At 37.9% G+C, this 21253-nt stretch overlaps 1 protein-coding gene across 1 annotated transcript in view; it reads left to right on the top strand.

The window, feature by feature from the left end:
• NBAS (neuroblastoma amplified sequence) overlaps positions 1–21253 on the top strand; it is a 154199-nt gene that overhangs the window by 86643 nt on the left and 46303 nt on the right. The window contains exons 38-42 of the mRNA XM_009072753.1: positions 4259–4369; positions 7653–7903; positions 10659–10993; positions 20362–20580; positions 20828–21030. Of these exons, the coding sequence (XP_009071001.1) occupies positions 4259–4369; positions 7653–7903; positions 10659–10993; positions 20362–20580; positions 20828–21030 (1119 nt within the window). The remainder of the gene's footprint in view (positions 1–4258; positions 4370–7652; positions 7904–10658; positions 10994–20361; positions 20581–20827; positions 21031–21253) is intronic.

Consider the following 21253-nt stretch of genomic DNA (forward strand, 5'->3'; position numbering starts at 1 on the left):
TTGTCTTATGTCATCAATCTGAAATACTTTGGATTTTTAGAAAAAATGGCATCATTATCATGCAGTCTGAATATCATAATTTAGCTTGTGCTTATTGGGTTCTCAGAATGATTTTGGTGCATATGAGCTGGGTCCCTTTCTAGAGACTAAACTAGAAAATCATGTGTACAACCACTTTGAATGTACTTGTACTTGTGCAGCTCGCCCTAGTGACATTAGCTTCTCTGAACCACTGTGTGTGCTTTTGCTATCCTGCTCTGCCCAGCTGCCAGTGTTAGACACAGTCTGTTGTCCCTGGTGCATTACTGCTGCTAAACTTTACAAACACCTGTAGACTTCCATCTCATTTTTCTGCTTCAAACATGAGAGGAAACTAAAGATTCTTTGTTGAAATCTTTATTTCACTTCTCCAAGTCATTTTTTTGTTGGGGTTTTAAAAAACATTTTCTGAGCATGGGCAACTGAAAAAGGGGATCTCATTTCCTTATATTGTGTTGGAATTCAGTTGTGGATCCCTTGTGTTGTAGCTGATTGATGTCAACAGACAATGCTGAAGATAGTGATTGTGAGCAAACACATGCACATCTATGATACAACAGAGGTTTTAGAGAACAAGATAGGGGAAAAAAATTGCTCTGATCTGCTGAAGATAGACAGCAAAATCCTAGTCTTGGCACAACACCACCAATGAGATACATCCAAAGCATGCCTGTGCTGGAGCCTTCAGTGGAGATTTCCTGTCCAGACCTCAGGCTCATAGAGATGGGCAGTCATGACTGGGCATGAAAAGGGCTATGTAAAATAAAGTTAAAAGATCCTTTGCAAGGTAATGGCCATTTTTTGCAGCTTTTTGTTGTGCAACAACTACTTGGGTTTTTTTTTTGTTATATTGATGATGAATAAATAGTTGGTTAACTGTTCTTCATTTATATGATATTTCCTTAAACTTCCATTGCCTTATGCATGCCACTCTTATGACAGAAGGACAGGACTGCGGTATCTTTTATAAGTTCAAGGGGGAATGGATCCCACTAGCTCCAAGAGCCATTCTTGATTTGTATGATTGACTGAATTACTGTGCAACTAAAGCATTCATATGATCTTCCTCTTTCACTGAATCACAGAATGGTTGAGGTTGGAAGGTGCCTCTGGCTGTCATCTTGCCCAACCCCACTGCTCAAGCAGAGCCACCTAGAGCCATTTGGCAGAGACCACGTCCAGGTGGCTTTTCAATATCTCAAAAATATCTCCATAGCCTCCCTGAGAACATTTTACAGTGTTCGGTCACCTTCATGGTACAAAAGTGTTTTCTGATGTTCAGATGAACTTCCAGTGTTTAGCTTCATGCCTGTTGCCTCTGGTCCTGGCACTGGTCACCACTGAAAAAAGCCCAGCTCGGTCCTTCCTGCACCCTCCCATCAGGTGTTTACAAACTTTGATGAGATCCCCTTGAGCTTTTTTGTTGCCAGGCTGAACAATGAGGGAGCTGAAAAGCTCCCTCAGCTTTTCCCCACAGGAGAGATGTTCTGGTCCCTTCATCATCTTTGTGTCCCTTCACTGTACTCTCCTCAGTAGCTCCAGTGTTCATTTTAAAGCTGCTCAGTTAATTTCAGAAGTTGTATTTACTGTTTAAGTGTAGGGTTACTAGAGCATTCCTAAACATCATCTTTTCCTCCTGTCAAGATAATCTGTATCTGAATTGATGATACAAGCGAAGTAATAAATTTTTTGGAGTTTTTTTGTTGTTTTGTTGTCTGGTTTTGCTTGTTTTTTAAAATTAATGCAGATATTTAGATCAATATTGATGACTAGCATGCAGAATACTGCCATTAACCTCATTACCTCTGGTGTACCTTTTCCAGAATATCCTGTTAGCTTCCCCTTAGCCGATGGCATACTCACTCCGCAGTTCTTGCATCAATCCTCACCCTCCCTATAACTAGTAATCCCCTTGTTGACAGTACATCAGATGATTTGTGAAAAATGCAAAGGAATGGCAGTTTATATGTGATGTGGTTTGGTGACAGCTGTTGTGTATCTGTGGTTAAAAGATCTGCTTTTATGTGACAAATGCCTATCTGCACAAAGTGTGGCTACTAATCTGGAGTTTACAATGTAAGGTTGTCAAGGAGCTTCTTAATGTTGAAAAATAGAATAGAGCATCTGCCTCTAAAAGATTAGATGCATTTTACTGAGTACTTCTGAAAACTTATAGATCGTCATCTTATGTATATACCAGTGCCTTCTGAGTTAAAAACTGTCCTGTTTTCATGGTGTGTTGACTCTAGATTCAAGAGGTTTAGTATGGGAAGCCTTGCTGGACTGGAAAATCAAAGGGAAGGTGCCATGGCAATTGGAACAGAACAGACAGGACAGTGTGTGGAATTTCTTTTTTCCCCCGCTCTTAAATGTATTTCAGTAAAGACTTTTATTTATCTTAAAATATATTTCTCTTTCTCTCTTCTAATTTCAATGCTTGTGTTCTGCCTCCTTTGTGTAGGTATGCGGTGTAAAGTGCCTAATGTTTTTCAGGGTTTGTCGTAACTAAGAGTCATTACAAGAGGGTAGTTGTGGATATTCTGGGTTTTTGGGATTTTGTCTGTATGTGTATTTGTTTGGTTGTTTGTGTGGTTTTTAATTATTAGACCAACAGTTATAGTGCAAAGGCTATTCTGACAGCTGGTTGTGAAGATGTTTCCATATTATGTTCTTTCTTGGCATTTAGCTTTTCTACTCAGCATTATGTATCTTACTTTAAATCTACAATATGTGTAGCAACTATCACAGTAGAATGTAACATTATGTTGGACGGAGCATCTAAATATCAGAATTAAGGTGTATGGATGTGTCAGCTGTTCACCTTGGGTGGCAAAGAACTACATCTATAAGCCAGATTTAGCATAGATCAAGATACAGCATAGACCTACATTTGTAAATGACAAAAAAACCTATGGGAGGACATGCTCTAATATCTAGGGTTTATCTGATCTCTTTACTGTCATATATGGATCCTGCTGATGGTGTAGAAAATGTACTAAAAGTTACTGTTTTCTTCAGTCCTGGGAGGCTTAAGGAGCAGTCTTTGTGGAGCCACAATGTAAAAGATCTAAGGAAGATGTTAAACATAGTTAGATAAGGGTTCTCAGGTTTATGAAGTTGACATGAGTCATACATAAATATAATTTTGTAAACTAATTTATTTGCAGTTGCAATTGTATTTTGTAGCAGTTCATGTTGTGTAAGGCCTTTCTCCTTAGTCCCACATGACTTTTAAAGTATCTAAAACATTTTAGTCAGTATTCACATTAAATACATTTAAAAGAAGTTGTTCATGACACGTCTGTTAGGAAGTAATTGCAAACAGTGTTTTTCTTGGAATTATCCTGAAGAAAAGAAACCAACAACCAACCAAACGGAAACCAAAACCCCAAACCCCCAGCATTGGCCCTAATAGTATTGCTCCTATGCCAGCTTAAAACCAATAACCATTTGTATTTATTTTAAACATAGTGACTTCAGTGGTTTAGTAGAAATTAATATGAAGTTAACTTCAGGCTTCAGTCAGTTAACAGTCTCCACCTGTTGTTTTGTTAAAGGAATTATACAATAACAGAAAAGCCGTTTTCAATATTTCTGAGCTATTTACAGAATGGAGCTGGACATCTTCACACCTTCTTTTAGTTTATAAATACTGAGTGCTTCCACCTGTGAACTTCTAGGAAGAGCTTTGAGGCCCTACATACTAGTTGTGCTAAAACACTATGTGTGTTGCAACTAAACCAAATAAGTGCTAACTATGACACCATGCCCTACTTAACCCACCATGCACCACTTTGTAATTGACATGAAATGAAAACTGAGTTTTTTGCTTTAGCAGAGAGGTTAAGCACAAACTGTCATAGAGAACCAAAGAGTATGTGGAGTAGGTAGGTACCTGTCTTTGCAATATCTCTGTAGTTTGAGGTTTTTGGTATTTTTTTCCTTTGTAGTCCCCGTATATCTGCTCGCCCTCCCCCGAAATGGAACACTGAGTATATTCAGGAAGACACACTTTTTATTTGTATTGTATTGTCTGGTTTTGCTGGGTTTTTTTGTATTTTTATTTATATTGTATTTTTATTTAACAATTATTCTAGCTTCTTGTTTCATGTAAAAACATTTTAAAAAGAAATCATTACTTTTCTAGTGAAAACACTTATTTCAATGTTATGTCTCATGGGGCTTACCATAACTTTTCCTTGTTTTCTTTCCTAATAAGAACACTTGAAGAAAATGTCTACAAGATTGCTGTTTCTTTGGCTCAGCGATACAATGTTCCACTTTGGGAAGTTTATATGACCCATCTGGAATTTTTATTCACTGACAGTGGGTAAGTTGTCTCCTCGGCAAATACACATGTGATTCTGTTACATGGAAATATGTGCTAACCCATGATAAAATTGAATTATATAGGAATAGAGTTTGATTTGTGTGTTCATTTGACTGGTGTTGCGATAGTATGGGAATTCTTGTCTTTTCCATGTGCTGCTTTTGTAAACAGCTGTGAAAATAGGTGTTACAAGCAAAGATGTGTGCCTTATTGTTGTTCTAAGTATTCCATGACTTTTGTTTCAGTGTTTAGGTTTCTGCAGCTTTGAATGCTTAGTTCTGTCTTCCAATAGCAAGTTATCTTGTACTTATATTTACAGTCCCTTGGAATATGTCCTGAAACTTCATAGTTTTTATATCATTTTTTTAAAAAAAGTTTTGCTATTTATTGATCTCTCTTCTATATAATAGTGAGGGAGATAAATATATTGGAGCTTCCCATTCTTACTATGCATTTGGTCATCTTAGGTTTTGATAGAAGCAGTTTTTTGTTCTTTTGTTTCCTTTCTGGTTTTTTTTTTGTCTTTTTTTCAGTATTTTTCCTTTAGACTGTTCTAGCCTATGAGATTATGGCAGACCACATCTGCCATAGGTCAGGTCATTGATCTGGCATGAGGGGAGGGATGCTTTAAATTTATATTCAGGAGTTGATTCCAGGGCCTTTATTTATCAAATTATTTGCTTGTTTTAAATTTTGATGTCTTATCAGTCAGACAGGTACATCTTGCCCACTGAAAGATGAGAAACTCATTTGATGGAAGACTAAGCTAGTTGCCTGAGTAGCACATGCAGATGACAGTGATGTAGAACCTCCTGCGTAATACAGCAGCTCTTATTTGCCATTCATGTTAAAATTAGTTTGGTTTATTTTGAGTGTTAAATTGTGAAAGCAGCTTTAGCTTACAGCAGTGTTTGTACCTCTCTTAACATTAACTATTAATTTAAAAGCATTAGAGCATTTTATAAAACATGAGGGATAAAAAACAAAGCCTGGCAGATGTTGGTGCAATATCTGAGAAGATGAAATAAAGTTCTGAGATTTTCTTCGTTTCCTCCAGAAAATAGAGAAGTCATACCCTCTAAATTTTGATGCTGCTAAATTATTTAGGGCTTTAAACAAAATAGACAGTCAGGATATAAACATGGCACCACTGGGGTGAATGTGAAAGAGTCAGCTGCTTTCCCTTGGAATAGAATATTACCTAAGGTATTCTGCAACAGTTTTCTATCATTTTCTTTGTTCTTGTCCTCCTTGAGTTAGTATTCATAGAATTCTGAAATTACCAAAGTAAAAAATAGCAATCTTGTCCCTAATGAAATTCAAAAATGTCTTGAAAATTGATGTATAATAGCACAATATGCTGCTGAGCATGTTTTTGTTGTATCATAATCTCATTTTAAACTTGATTGACACCATATGACCATTACAGTATACTTTAGTCTTGGGATTATGGCATTAATAATACATGCCTCATTATGCATTCATTCTGAACTAAAAAGAAGTTTATTCTAAGACTTACTGCATATTTGGTTAAAGAGATTATTTCTGTAAGCCACTTTACATAGGAAGAGGCTGAAAAGAAGCACTTGCATAATTTGTATTATACATTTTTCAGTGGAACATGAACCTGTGAAAATTGTTTAGAATGACATTTAAAAACATTAAATTGAAATTTAATTGTTTCTTTTAAGAATCTGATCATATTTGTTGGCCAAAATTCTGTAAAAAGCATTTTATGATTTGAGTATTAGGAAATTTTTGTTTTCCTATCACAGAATGTCTTACTCCAGAATCTTTATGAACAACATAATGAGCCCTTCCTATCCACCATCAGCCCTGCCCTAAAAACACGTTGCAAACGTGTGTAGATCCTGTTGATATAATTTAATGCTGAGCTATCCTTTAATTTGAACTTCGGGTATGAACAGAAAAATATAATCAAATAACACTCATGAGATACGTCAAGTCCAAGCATCTCTTTTACCTTAGAGTGAACAATGCTTGATTTCCATTAATAGCATACTTATTTTTATTAATATGGCAGAACAATTAATAAGTAAAAGAATGTAGGGAATTAAAATCATGCTTACAAGGTTAACAGTCTAACTGGGGTAGGTTATAGATGTACAAATAAGAACAATATCTTATTCTCCCTCGGAAATTGGGGAACAGTTTTTAAACTGAGAAGGTTGTGTTTGTGGTATTTGCGGTAAGAAAATAATCTTTAGGAAAGAAACTGAGACACATTTTATTTGGCTGTCAAAGGGAAACACATGCAGCGTGTAAGCTTGGGGGAAAAATGATGAAATTCTAATTTAATCAGTTTTAAAGGTAGAGGAAAATCAAATGGTTTTAGAAGACATAGGATTTCAAAATGAAATGCACTATCTAACATGCCATATGATTGGACTCTGGGGAGACTGTGGGTGCTAGTCATCTGTAGGTTACTTCTTTCCTCAGATTTTGCATAAAACTTTCAGTCGAGAGAGGTGTAAACTTAAGATCAGACTTCCTTGATATGCACCCATTTTTTTCTCCAAGCTGAGGGAAAAGGAGTGATTGCATTCAGCTATTTTTTCTGTAGTCAGCTGGAGGTGTCTGAATTTGTGCTGGTAAAGAGATAATGTATTCTTTTCAGAAGAATCAGGAAGAAGTTTCCTGAAGCAGTGACACTAACTGAGGTCAACCCAAGGCTTGCTGGTATTTTCATAAGCTTTCACGGGTGACAATTTGAGAAGCAACTTGATAAAACTGTCAAATAAGTATACTAAACATGAATAATAGTGTCAAATAGATTTAACTGGTTAGCAAAAGCCAATATTCAGTGACAATCTCTCTCAAAGTATGCACAGGTACTCATCAACTACAGAAAATAGGATTTAATAGATTGGGAAAACTTCTAACTGGGCACTAGGATCTTTGAGCACCATTCAGCCACAAGTGATTTGTTTGCTTGTTCAATAAAGGCTTCTTGGATGTATTTCTAATTTTGCATATCTGTTCTTAGAGATGCATATCCTGCTTTGAATCCCACTTCAGTATTCATGACTCTTAATCTGCATGGCCAAGTCAACAGATAACAGGCTCAGGAAATAGAAGAGTTGCTTAGCTTTTGTTATGGAGAAAAACAAGTATCTAAATATTTATGAATGGGTATTTACTTCTTTTAAAATGTCTTAAAAAATTGAACCTTAAACCAAGGAAAGTATTGTCCTGTCTCCCAAGCTGAAGAGTCTCTCATGGCACATCCAGACCTTTAAGCCAAAGTTGTTTCTAAATGCAGGTTATCGACACTGGAAATAGAAGAAAGAGCACAAAGTCTTGGTTTGTTTGAGACTTTGAAAACCAGTCCTGAAACCTTACATGAACACATGGTTAAATATGTTTACCCAAGTATTGAAGGCCAAGATCACCAGCGGTTGCTTTACTATTTTACACTCCTTGAAAACTGTGGTTGCTCAGAAGTGGTGAACCATATTGTTAAACCTGACACACACATCCGACTCCTGAAAAAATTCAAAGCAGTTGCACCAGGTAGGAGAGTATCTGTTTCTTTTCTTCATAGCTGTATTTATTATTCTGTTAAGTGTTGACATGATTATGCTTAGCTAGTTTATATTCTCTAGGTAATTGTTTTTTTTCTGTGAGCATATCAGAAGAATGTAAGTATTTTAGTAATCTTATATGAGTAAGTTCTTTTGTATTATTGGAAATTTAATTGATCGCAGCAAGAAAAAAATATTTAAAAACAGGTTTCTGCTGGTGATGCAAGTGAAAATTATTGGCAATATTTCATAGTGATTTAAAAAGGAAAAATACCAACCTCCTAAAGCATAATTTGCAACAATGCAAGTTTAACATGAATATTCTCAAAGGGCTTAAGACAATTTACCTTTCAAAAGTCTGAATTACAGATTATATTAGGAACTTTAAGCATTTTGTGTTTGTTTGCCTTAAAGAAGATAATTTTTTGTTGTGTTTTATCCTTGATGTTACCTTTTGCTTTTGCAGAAGTACAACATTGTTTGTCCTTCTACATTATCAGACAATGCCTGTAGAAATGCGATGCTGGAAAGGGCTTTGAATTTTTGAATACTGGTTTCAAATTCCTTGTTAGTCAAGTACTAGCATTATCTTGAATTTCAGTTGTACAACTCCAAATCCAGTTTCAGAATGAAAAATATATACTGTATGGCATTACCTGCTGTGGGGATGAATTACTTGTTGAATATTGGAACCTCATGTATTGGACGCTAACTTTGCTGCGGAATTTGGAGAGAGGTGCATATGAATTCATGTATTGCAGGAAGAGAAAAAGTCACTTTCTTCTGGAGAGGAGGGGTAGCCTTCAGTTCTTGTGCCGTTCAACATTCAAGTCCTATGATGCTTTTCAAAGAGAAATATTTCAAGAAGCTATTGTTTGTCTTCAAAGCTATTTTTGAATGTTTCTCAAAAGTCCTGGGACCATACCTTAGATAACAATTAGTCATTTTGTATAGTAAAAAATTAAATCTATTGTACTACACTCTTAAACAAAATTCTCAGTGTTCAGCATAGCTTAGAGATAGGAGTCAAGCAAAAACATCAAAGTGTTTGTAGAGGTTACAGGCCCAAAGTGTATGAATTAAAACATAGCAATAGAAGTCAGGTATCCTAGGAATTATATACAAAGAGAACAAAATAGTAGTATTGTTAGAAATAGTTTTGCTGTTGCTAGATTAATTTGCAAGGGTTTTCATTCTGTAGGAACCAAAATAGTAACAGGACTCTTAATTATGTAGATATTGATCAGTGGGCTGAGACAACTGCATGAGGTTCACTAAGGTGAAGTGCTGGGTTCTGCACTTGGGACTCAACTCCTCCATACAGTCTTACAGGCTGGGGGAAGAGTGGCGTGAGAGTTGTTTGTCAGAAAGGGACTTGGGAGTGCTGAATTGACAGCGACCTCAATATGAGCCAACAATATGCACAGGTGGCCAAGAAGGCCAATGGCATCTTGGCCTGTATCAAGAATAGTGTGGCCAGCAGGACTAGGGAAGTGATCGCCCCCCTGTACTTGGCATTGGTGAGGCCACACTTCGAGTACTGTGTTCAGTTTTGGGCCGCTCACTTTAAAAAGGACATTGAGGTGATGGAGTGAGTCCAGCAAAGGGCAACAAGGATCATAAAAGGTCTAAACATGTCCTATGAGGAACAGTTGAGGGAATTGGGTTTGTTTTGCCTTGAGAAGTGGCAGGTCAGAGGTGACCTTATGGCTCTCTACAACTGCCTGAAAGGGGTTGTAGAGAGGTGGGGAATGGTCTCTTCTGCCATGGCTGCAGTGAGAGGACTAGAGGGAACAGTCATAAACTGAGACAGGGGAGATTCAGCTTAGATATTTGGAAAAATGTTTTCACTGTTAGGGTGGTCAAGCACTGGAATACGTTTTGCAGGGAGGTGGTGGATTCACCATCACTGGAAGCATTTAAGAGGCATTTGGATCTGGCACTGCAAGGTGTGGTTTAGGGGTTACAGAAGAGTGGCACGTTAATGGTTGGACTTGATAATGTTAGAGGTCTATGATTATATGTAAGTGGAGTCCTGTCTCTTGTTGACCCCAGTTTACTTGTGGTTAATGCCTTGCATTTTTTTCTGAGGTAAGTGATACCGATTGTTACATGATCAGGATACATATTTTTTAATTGATGAAGACTTATGCCTTGAAAAGCATGACATTTTCTAGACTTTAAATTATAGCATGATTCTGCATATTATATATATGCTTTCGCTTCTTTGAGAATCTGCTATTTCTTAGTTTGTATCATAGAATCACAGAATGGTTTGAATTGAAGGGACCTTACAGATCATCTTGTTCTAGCACCTCTGCCATGGGCGGGTGCACTTTTCTGTCCAGGTTGCTCAAAGCCCCATCCAACCTGTCCTTTGAACACTTCCAGGGATGGAGCATCCACAACTTCTTTGGGCAACCTGTTCCAGTGCCTCATCACCCTCACCGTGAAGAATTTCTTTCAAATACCTAATCTAAATCTACTCTTTCAGTTTAAAGTCATTCTCCCTTGTTGTATTGATATGTAATGTTAAAATATGTTCCATGGGTTGAAAGATTTCACATGCACCAGGACATCATAAAATCCTAGTGTGTCAGTATGTGTGTTTGTAAAAGAGGATGGGCTAGTGTCCTTCTAGTTCTGCAGATACTGGTTTAGTACTGATTGTTTTACACATAATTGTAGAGTTTGAGTAGATTTAATTATGAATAACTTATACCTCTTTCTCCTTCTGTCACTAGGTCTTAATTACAAAAAACTAACAGATGAAAATGAAAACCCTCTGGAAACACTGGAACCCGTCCTTACAAGTCACAATATCTTGTCTATTTCCAAACTGGCTCCCAAAATTCCTAAAAAAGATGGCAGCATGCTGTCACCAAGCTCTGTTTATGCTATCTGGTTAAAAAAGCTTTTTTGGAATGGCGATCACCATCTCATTAAAAAAATACCAGAAACCATGGATGAGTGGCTACATGCATATGATATGTGTTCAAAATACTTTGATAGACTTGATCCAAAGGATATTGTCACTTTCATTGATGAAATTACCTTTTCTTCAAAAGCAGTCACAAAGGTAAGCAGATATCTTTTAAGAATTTTAGTCCTTAGGTGAGGCACAGTTCATTGTAGTATCAAGAAAGTCTCAGAAAATGTTATATTTTTCATTTTTTGGTATTGAAACAAAAATTTGTAAACTTACGTTTCTTTGTCTACCTCATCATTTTATGGCCATAAGTCCCTGTATTGTCATTCAGTAGAGAATAAGATAGTCTCCTTGTGTATTTCATAGAATCACAGAAGGATTTGGGTTGGAAGGGACCTTAAAGGCCATCTACTCCAACCCTCTTGCCGTGGAGCAGTGCTGCATTTCTTCCTTGTATCTAATCTAAATCAAATCTTCCCTCTTTCAGTTTAAAGCCATTCCCCCTTGTCCTATCACTACATACCCTTATATAAAGCTCTCTCACAAGGTAGATGACATCAATTGCTCCTTCTTCACCAGTTATGTAATCACATCATAGAAAGCCACCAGATTTGTCAGGCATGATATGCCCTTAATGAGGCCGTGTTGTCTATCACCTGCCACGTCCTGATTTTCCATGTGCCTTAGCGTAGTTTCTTGGAGGATCTGCTTCATTATCTTGCCAGGCACCAAGGTGAGACTAACGTACCTGCAGTTCCTGGGTCTTCATTTGTTTCCTTTTTTAAAAATGGGGACTATGTTTCCCCTTCTCCAGTCAGTGGGAATTTTGCTGGACTGCCACGACTGCTCAAATACAATGGACAGTGGCCTAGCAAATTCATGTGCCAGCTCTCTCAGAACCCACAGAGGCATCTCATAAGGACCCATGGACTTGTGCACCTTCAGGTTCCTTACATGGTCTTGAGCCTGATCTTCTCCTACGGAGGGCAGTTCTTCACTCTGCCAGTCCCTGCATTTGCCTTCTGCAGCTTGGGAGGTGTGGCTGGAACACTTACTGGTGAAGACTGATGCAAAAATGTCATTGAGTGCCTCAGTTTTATCCATGTCCCAGGTAACTAGGTTTCCCATTTCCTGCCAGAGAGGGCCCACATTTTCCCTAGTCTTTTTTTTTGTCACCAAAGGTGATAAAAAGGTTTTCTTGTAGCCCTTGATGCCCTTGGAAGGATCTAATTCTAGGACTGCTTTACCTTTCCTAACCTGATCCCTAGCTGCTGGGACAATTTCCCCATATGCCTTGCAGACTTCCTGTCCTTATTTCCACCCTCTGTAGGCTTCCTTTTTGTGTTTGAGTTTGTCCAGATGTTCCTTGTGCCATCCACACAGGCCTCCTAGCATTTTTGCCTGACTTCCTCTTTGTTGAGGTACACAGCTCCTGAGCGTGCAGGAGGGCGGTCCTTGAATATCAGCCAGCTTTCTTGGGTCCCTTTATCCCATGGTACTCTACCACATAGATCCCTGAAGAGGCTGAAGCCTGCTTTCCTGAAGTCCAGGGTAGTGAACTTGCTGTGCCCCCTCCTTGCTGCCCTAAGGATCTTGAGCTCCACTGTTTCATGTTCGCTGCAGCCCAGGCTGCTTGGAGAAGGAAGTTGTCGTCAGTGCATTCCAGGAACCTCCTGGATTGTCTATGCCCTGCTCTGTTGTCCCTCTAGCAGATATCAGGGTGGTTGTATTTATTTATTTTACTTGTGCTCGCCTTAAAATCTATTGTGCCACAGGCTTGTGCTTAGTACTAGGACTTTGTATTCTGAATAAGATGCTCCACAGAGAACACATTCTGGGCGAATGCATATGGTTTCTAAGCACTGTAATAATATAAATGATAAACCTCCATCTGGCTGAAAGCTGGCTTTGAAAGAACATGCTTTCATGTCCATAAGATGTATTACCAGATCTGCAGTTTGGTACCAGATTTGCAGTTTCTTTTTGCCCAGTGAAACCCTACTTACAAGGCTATTTCTGATTTAAAATGTAACCTATGCTTTCTTATGTATCTTCGCTGTGATGCACAAAAGAGAAAGGAGATTTCTTAGGTGATTACCTTATTAAAAGATCTTGAGATGTTTTTACTGACTTTATTGGAAATGAAATGGTGATAAAGAGAAGGTGTTTTGTAGGGGTTTTTTTTTGAGTCTTTTTCTTCTTTATTCTGGATTGTGATAATTTTCCTGAAGTGTTCGTTCATGGTGTTTAATGAGTTGAATTTCAGTTTATTCCCACTTTGAATACTGTTTTAATGTTCCCACAATATTAGTGTAGGTTTATTAGATCCTATCCAACCTGTATCTGTATCAGAATTTTGTGAAAAAAGTATTGCTAGCTTGGAAAATAAGAAGCTTTGTCAGCACAGAATTTATGCTCTGATCTCTCTGTCATGCTAGATCGCCACATTTTATCACTAGTTCCATCAGCTGTCTCTTATGCCTGTTTAGCAGAACTACTGTCTTGTTTTACATGTTGTGATCCTTTTTATCACATAATCATACTGTATCATGCTTATCAGGAAAGCCTGAAACTCGTCCTGAGATCTGAATTGCCAGACCTGAACCTGGACTGAGGTAGCAAAGGGATGACTGTTGTCTTACAAGGATATGCTGCCTTCATGTATGATTGCTGCTAGTGACTACTTCAACTCTTGCTGTTAATGTGTCTTGGGCATGTCAAGATTATTTCTCATTTGTTCCAGATGAATGGTGCAGAGGGAGAGTGGGTATCCTCTGCTGTGTGTCTGTTTTGAAACACAGTTTATTTTCCTTTGTTTATTTCTGTCCAGGACTCTTAATACAGTTTCTATACTCCCAAGATGAGTAGGAGTAGCAGAAAGGACATATTGATGACAGGATTATTGTGGTTGGTAGCCAAGCAGAATTTTGTAGTAGAAATCTGTTAGGTTTTTGGCTACGAAAGATACTCAAGGAGTTTTTGAAACAGGTGCTCAAATCATCTAATTTAATGTGTTCCCTGCACTGGGTTTGGGAATGAAACAGCTGTTTAACCAACTTGCAACTAGTTTTGCCTCAGGATCCCATCAATTTTCAAGTGGAAGTGTACAATGAGAAATTTTCATTGTAGAGCCTGGAAACTTGTTTCTGAAATCTTTCTTCTAACTTTCATTTGAAAAGTGCTTCATACATACAAGCTGCCTTTTGGCTTGCACCTGTTACTTAAATTTTATCCTGTTTTGAGGCTGCATTGGTCATGTGCTCACGCTTTTACTCTCTAAGTAAGCACTTTCTTCCTATCCCAGTTCTGTGGCCAAGTATTTTACTATATCAGTTTCCCCTTTCCATAACAGAAGGACATTTATGTATTTCAGAGAAGTGCTCATATTTAATCAGACTGAAAAAACAACCATTGTCATTTTCATTTAATTATCTGTGCTGTCACTGAGACAACTGAGATACATCTGCACACTCCTCACCTCCCTCCCACTCCTTCAAAACTTCAGAATGGGAAGGTGTGAAGGGGGAAGAGAGGGACAAATAGAGAGACAGTGAGAGAGAGTGAGAGGGTGTAAGTAGTCCAGGGAGATGATGAGATGCACTTATTATTCTTTTGAAACAGCACCTCCATCAAAACACCTTTTTTGGTTAGAAATGATCAAGAAAAGTCTCAAGTGATGAGGGGTGATGGGAGGTTGGCTACATAGCAGTGTAGGCTACATGAGTGGGATGTCAAAGATGCCATTGCTGTTGTCACCAGGTGAGAACTTAGTAAACAGACATCAGGATACTCCCCACTGTTTCAGTATGTCAGTGGTAGCAAGGAGAGGCAGGTGACAGGCCAGCAAAGCAGTAGGCAGCTTCTTATGCTTGTGTGTCTCTTGGATGTGACAGACAACTTGGGAGCAGAATGTGTGTTTGTGCAAAAGGGAACAAAACCACAGGGATTTAGTGCTGGCTTCTGCTACTTCTTGTCCTTACTGAAAAAGACAGGAACATGATAGGCCTTGCCAGGGGCCCTCTTCTTCTCTTTTCCCCTTCCACAAACTTAGCTTTCTGATGAACCGGGCCAGCAGTGGCTGAATGAAAAAGTGGATGAATGATCAATGCTTGACTGGGAAAAGGGGTCGAGAGAATATAGAAATTTGAGAAATGGATGAGGAATTTGCAGTTGTGAGAGGGCAGCTAAGATGGATACACTAACTTGTAGTTTAGGGTGTGAGGTGGTCTTAGGTACTTACAGCTCTGAGAATTCAGGGATTCTTTTCTCCTGTGTTTCTTGCAATCAGTAGAAATGAGATGCCACATGGAAGATGAGATTCAGTTCCCAAGCTTTAAGGGTTCAGAGAAGTGGTGACATTGAGCAGTGGGAACTGTGGGAGCAGAGATGAATCATAGTGGGGCTTCAATAAATCATAGACCCAAAGTAACATGGTTAATGTAGTTGGAGAGGGTAAAGATTGATGCAATATGTTTGTTGTGTTTGTGGTAAATAAAATAGATAAAGCCATTTACTCTTCATCAGTACCTTCTTCACAGATTGAAGGACTGAAGTATTGATCCTTTGACCACAGCAGCTCACTGCTGCAAGCAGAGAGAGGGTTCCGACTTGTGGCATTTTTACTCAGAAATGCATTTAACTCTGAATGACTATTTAAGTCTTTCTGACTAAATAATAATTTGGTCCACCTCTGTAGTGTTAAGAACAGACTATTTGTGTGCATGAAACAGATTTCTGCCTATAAAGGAGATATTCCAAATATTCAGTGGAACTAGTGCTGGTATTTTTCCATGCATTTTGAGTCTGTCATCTTTTCTTCAGCAGCTGTTTGCTTTTAAATAATGCTGATCTCATAGATTGTTAATTATAGTAATGATAACATCAGTTTTTTATCATTGTGATCTCCTGTTTATTCCCCTTTGTGTAATCTTTGTGAAGCATTTTAGATAATTTAGGGATTTTTTTTTTATTTATTCCTTCATTGTCAACATTTTGTTCATTGTGCTAGAGAGGTCTTTGTCTTCAAAGAACCATCTGTTTCAGAGCTCATAAGTCATTGCCCTGATGTATTTTTGATTAACAGTGCTCTGAAAAATAACCCAACACAACAAAACTGAAAACAATTGCTTTTGTAATCGCTGTGTTTCATTATTGAACACATGCTACAAATGGAGATTGGCACAATGTGTTGATTAGGAAGAAAAGGCTATAGCGTTCGATAGCAAAAGCAGAGTAAGAGTGGTATCATCAGTTAGGTCTTCTGTAGAGAAAGAGAAGCTGATATTTTTGCTACACAGACTCCCCTCACAGCCTTCCGTAGACTTGGCCACATTCATTCAAACTATGGCCGATGACATTTTTTGTGTACTATTCCATCTTTTATAACTTCTTTTCCAACTTCTGATGCAAAAGAAGAACTTTGCTCTCAACTTTCTCTCAAGCAGAAATACAATGTCCATGTTTTGACCATACATTAAACAGGTGTGGAATGGGAACCTGTACAACTGGATATTAACCCGCATAATTTTCTTGGCTTTAATGGCATTTAATGCCTTTAAATGTGATTTAAAGTATTTGTATAAAAAGCTTAGTTGAAAAAATGCTCAAAATAATGTGCAGTATCTTTTGTCTGGCTTACTGACTTCTTAACACTGTATAAAATGCCAAGGAAAAAGACAGGGTATGACATTGCCTGAAGGTATACAAGAAATGTGCTAATAGTGTTCTTACATAGCGTGACTGCATTCAGATGTTACTTTTTGAATTACTTAGTTTCATTTTATCACTGTGCTCCAGTTCAGTCGGTTTGCCTTGTCTGACCTTGTTTTCTTCATTGATATTGACAGTACTACTTTTTCTAGTATCAGTACAAAATACTTTCTTGTGCTTTTTATTTATATAGTTATTTTAATTAACTCTACTCAAGACTGCATAATAGGAAACTTCACTAATAATATCTGTAATTGGTTCCTTACATACATTAAGACTTTTACACTGATTTTTAGGTGAATTGTACAGGGTCTGGTAGGGCAGAGTTAGCTTTTATCATAGCTGCCTCAGTGGGGCTGTGTTGAATTTGTGACTAAAACATTGATAGCACAGCATTTTGGTTATTGCTGTGTACTGCTCGCGCAGTGTCAAGGCTTTCTTTTGTTTTCAACACCCCAGCCCTGAGTAGGCTGCAGGTAAGCAAAAAGTTGGCATGGGACACAGCTAGGACAGATTACCTGGGCTAGCCACTGGTGTGTTCTATGCCATATAATGTTGTGCTCAGTAGTAACAAACTCAGAGGGTGCGTTCAAGGTAGTTGCTGCTTAGAGAACAGCTGACCATTCACCTGCTTCTGGGAGGTGGTAGGTGATTACCATTGCAATATTTAGTTTTGAATTGTTCATTTTTTTCGTCTCTCCTTCATGTACTAAGCTATCTTTATCTTGCTTTCATTCTTCTTTTTCTCTCCCCCTGTAGGATCTGGGAACCAGCTTTTGTTATTATGCAGCTGTTTAACCTGCTTCTGCATTAGCTGATGTAGTTTGCTTTCCATTCTAGTATATCTGACTGGCTTGTGGCCACATGACATTTGTTTGGTGGAATATGTAAATCTGAGATGAAAAGCAGTGTGGCCAGCAGATCAAGGGAGGTGATTCTGCCCCTCTATTCCACTCTGGTGAGATAGCGCCTGGAGTACTGCATCCAGTTTATGGGACCCCCAGCAGAGGACCATTATCAGCCTGTTGGGGCGAGTCTAGAGGGCTGCCAACGTGGTTAGAGGGATGGAGTAAGTCCTCTATGAGGAAAGTCTGAGTGAATTGAGTTTGTTCAGGCTAGAAAAAAGAAGTATTTGAGGGTAACATAATTGTGGCCTTCCAGTACCTCAAGGAAGCCTACAAAAAAGGTGGAGAGAGACTTTTTACAAGAGCATGTAGTGACAGGACAAGAGGGAGTGGCTTCAAACTGAAAGAGAGTAGGTTTAGATTAGATACTAGAAAAAATTCTTTACTGTGAGAGTGGTGAAGCAGTGGCACAGGTTGCCCAGAGAAGCTGCAGATGCCCCATCCCTGAGGGTATTCAAGGCCAGACTGGATGGAGCTTTGAGCAACCTGGTCTAGTAGATAGAAGGACTTCCCATGGCAGGCAAGTTGGAACTAGATGATATTTAAGGTCCCTTCCAACCCAAGCCATTTTATGATTCTATAATGTAGTGGCAGAGGTGGGAACTGGACCAAACTCTTCCATATGAACATCAAGAAACATTTTTCATTATGATGGTGAATGATCACTTACACAAGTTGCATGGAGAGGTTGTGGAGTCTCCCACGTTGGAGATACTCAAAAGCTACCTGAACGTGGTCCTTGGCAACTGGCTCTGTTTGAGCAGGGGTTTGGACCAGGTGCTCTCTGGAGGTCCCTTTCAACCATCCTGTGTTTTAGTGTTGCTGTGATCGCAGCAACCTGGTTCTTGTGGCATTAAAAGGAGGGGTGCTGTTTCCATAATCTCAAAGTTGCATGTTAATCACTAGTAGTAAGAGTAGCAGGGTCAACATCTTCATGTGCAAGTGAATGTTACTTGTACAATACTTTATTAGGAAATACTTATATACTCTGAGGAAAATGGGCTTACGAGATGAGTTTTTACCCTGAGGAGTGAAATCTGTTGAGCTGAAGTGGTATGTGATGTTCTTTGGTTTGAAGAGAGAATTTTAGGATTTTTCATTACACGTTATAGCCTATAGATTTAAAAATCTTTCTAAACTGTTAAAGCTTTTTATAAATAAAACTTCACTTCACATGCAAACAAAGCTTTGAACTAGCCCCTAAGCTACTTTTTTTTTTATCACAGGCTCTGATAGCAAATCTCATTACTGAGTCTGAGTAGAAGTATGGAAGGATAGCTATTCATGTTTCGAAATAAAATAACCGGAGGAATGATATGTTGATAGTGCTGCATTTTGGCACTATGCAAATGTGAATGCAGAATTAAAATAAGTCTTGGGAAGAATGTGTATTCTTTTTTTTTTCTGTCTTCAAATGCTTCATTTTGTATGTGCTTACAGCATCATGACTTCTAAACTGGTGGTGTATTGACGCTGTTTACTAGGATATAATTTAGATGGAATACTCAAATTATTTGCCTTTTGCCTCTCTCTTAATTGCATTTTGAACATTAGAATGTACACTAGAGGAGGAAAAATGAAATATGTAGCTGTTTTCATCTTTTCTCATGTTTACAAAATAGATATATAAATCCAGCTGTGGTCATTATATTTTAGTATGCTGTGGAGACTATCCCCTTTTCCTTGCTCATAGTAAAGTCTGATATCAAGACCTTATTCAAAGTAGCAAACTCAATTATGTTGTGTGGGAATGGAACTGACTTGCATTTGAAACTGAATGGTAAAATACCTTTTGCATTGTGTTCATATTGGCAAGCTCTTACAGTAATGTCCTTCCATTTTGCTTTTATCATTTAAAATCTCCAGTAGACCATTACTATGGTTCACAGTAACAGTACAGAAAAACAGGAGTAAATTCTACATCTTTCACTTGTGGGTTTTTATTTTGTGGGGGAGAAGGGAAAGTATATTAACTGTAAAGCTTTCTGTTAAATAATCCTTACCAAGTTTTTTATGGCAAGTAGCTAGTTTAATGCACCATGTAAACATCTATTGGACTTTTGTATGAACAGTGCTATAGCCGTTTAATTGCCTTCTTTTGTGGTGATTCAGCCTCTTTCCTATTTACTGTGTCATACAGATTCATGCTTTGTTTTCTCTCTTGTGTATTTCAGCTTGAAAATTAGAATAGTTTCTATATCTTTGTTCAGTATTCCAGTAACTAAAATACCTGATGTTAAAAGTACCTAATGCTGTGGGTTTAGACTTTAGGCAGAGGAGAGCCCCATACATTAGAAAGTATATTGCAAGCATCCTTAAAACTGTACTTGAAGTAATAAAGGAACAAGTCATACTTGAATTGCTAAAATCATATTTCTGACTTTGTCAGACTTCCTTGTTTCAGTTTAGTGCGTGGATACATCAAGTTGTACAGGTCTTTAAAAATAGTAAGTCGGTGTTTTTTGTAATTTAAGCTGTAAATAGGATGATTTAAAAGTTGTAGGCCTCCTCCTGGGTTTTTTTGCGTGCAGTTATGGTCTTAGGGGTGTATTTTAAGCAGTGATCTAAATCTGACAAAACTAACCTTAAGTGAATGTCTAGTAAACTTGTAAAATGATCCTCAGTCATCTTTCAGTGCAGAATTAAAAATCAAAGATTATCAGGTGTAAGTCTACAAAAGTAATAAATATTATTAGGAAAAGAATAAAAGGACAACTTAAGAAAGCAGTGGAATACTGGTCATTTTAAATAAATGACTCAAAAGAAAAAGTAGTTTCTTATTAAATACTTGATTTAATTTTATGCTGTGTTGTGGAGCAGTGGCATTACCTGACCTCTAGGTCTTGTAATACAAATAGTAGTATACAGGTGATGAATGGATAAATATTGAGCAATCTTTTTCAGCTGCCAGTTGAAACCAGGATAGAAGTGACTAAGAAGGCTATTCAGGCAGTCAAACATATTTCTGAGAAATCAAGGAAAAAAACTTCTGAGAATGATGTGAAAGATGCTGAAAATCCATCTGTTCCTTATGAAGAAACTCTGAATCACTTGCAACAATCTCTTGCTCATCTGGAAACACTCACTCACAGTTTTATCATTTACTTGAAAAACAGCGAACAGGTAATGATTACTGATCAAGTGCTTGTTTTAAGTGTTACCATAACTAGCAGTGATAGACATCAATCTTCTGTCATATTTTATTAATGTTTGGTACCTTTGGTCTCGTCGAGCTGGATTTTGAAAATTCACTTCCGTTAATCTTTCCTTTTTCTCAGTATATGTTAATTCTTAGCAGAAAGGAAGACTCTGATACAGCCCTATAAATAAGGAGTACACTGATTAGTGTTCCAAAATTATCTGTTCACAGGATACACTACAGAAGTATGGCTATTTATATGACTTGTCAAGGTCAGAGAAAGAGAAGATCCATGAGCAAGCAGTAACTATGTGTATAGATGGTCAGCCCCTGGACATGATACAGCAGTTGTTGCAAGTGGCTGTTGGAGATCTAGGTCTTTCTCCCAAGGATATTGTCCAATGTACTATTAAAAAAGTTGTAGATATATTAAGGTAAGCATGCTGCATCAATTAAGCCCCCAAATCTTTCTTTTGAATTTTTGAAGGGATTTTTATCTTGATTGGTTGAGTGGGGTTCATTCATTGGGTTTTTGGTTTTGAGTTGCTTTTGTTGGAGTTGGGTTTTTTAGTGGTGTTTGTCCTTTTGGGTGGGGTTTTGTTTTGTAGATTTTTTTTGTTTGTTTGTTTGTTTTTGGTGAGTACTTGTTTGCTTTGA

This window comes from Acanthisitta chloris, unplaced genomic scaffold (assembly GCF_000695815.1).
Source record: "Acanthisitta chloris isolate BGI_N310 unplaced genomic scaffold, ASM69581v1 scaffold704, whole genome shotgun sequence".
NCBI classification, from domain to species: Eukaryota; Metazoa; Chordata; class Aves; order Passeriformes; family Acanthisittidae; genus Acanthisitta; species Acanthisitta chloris.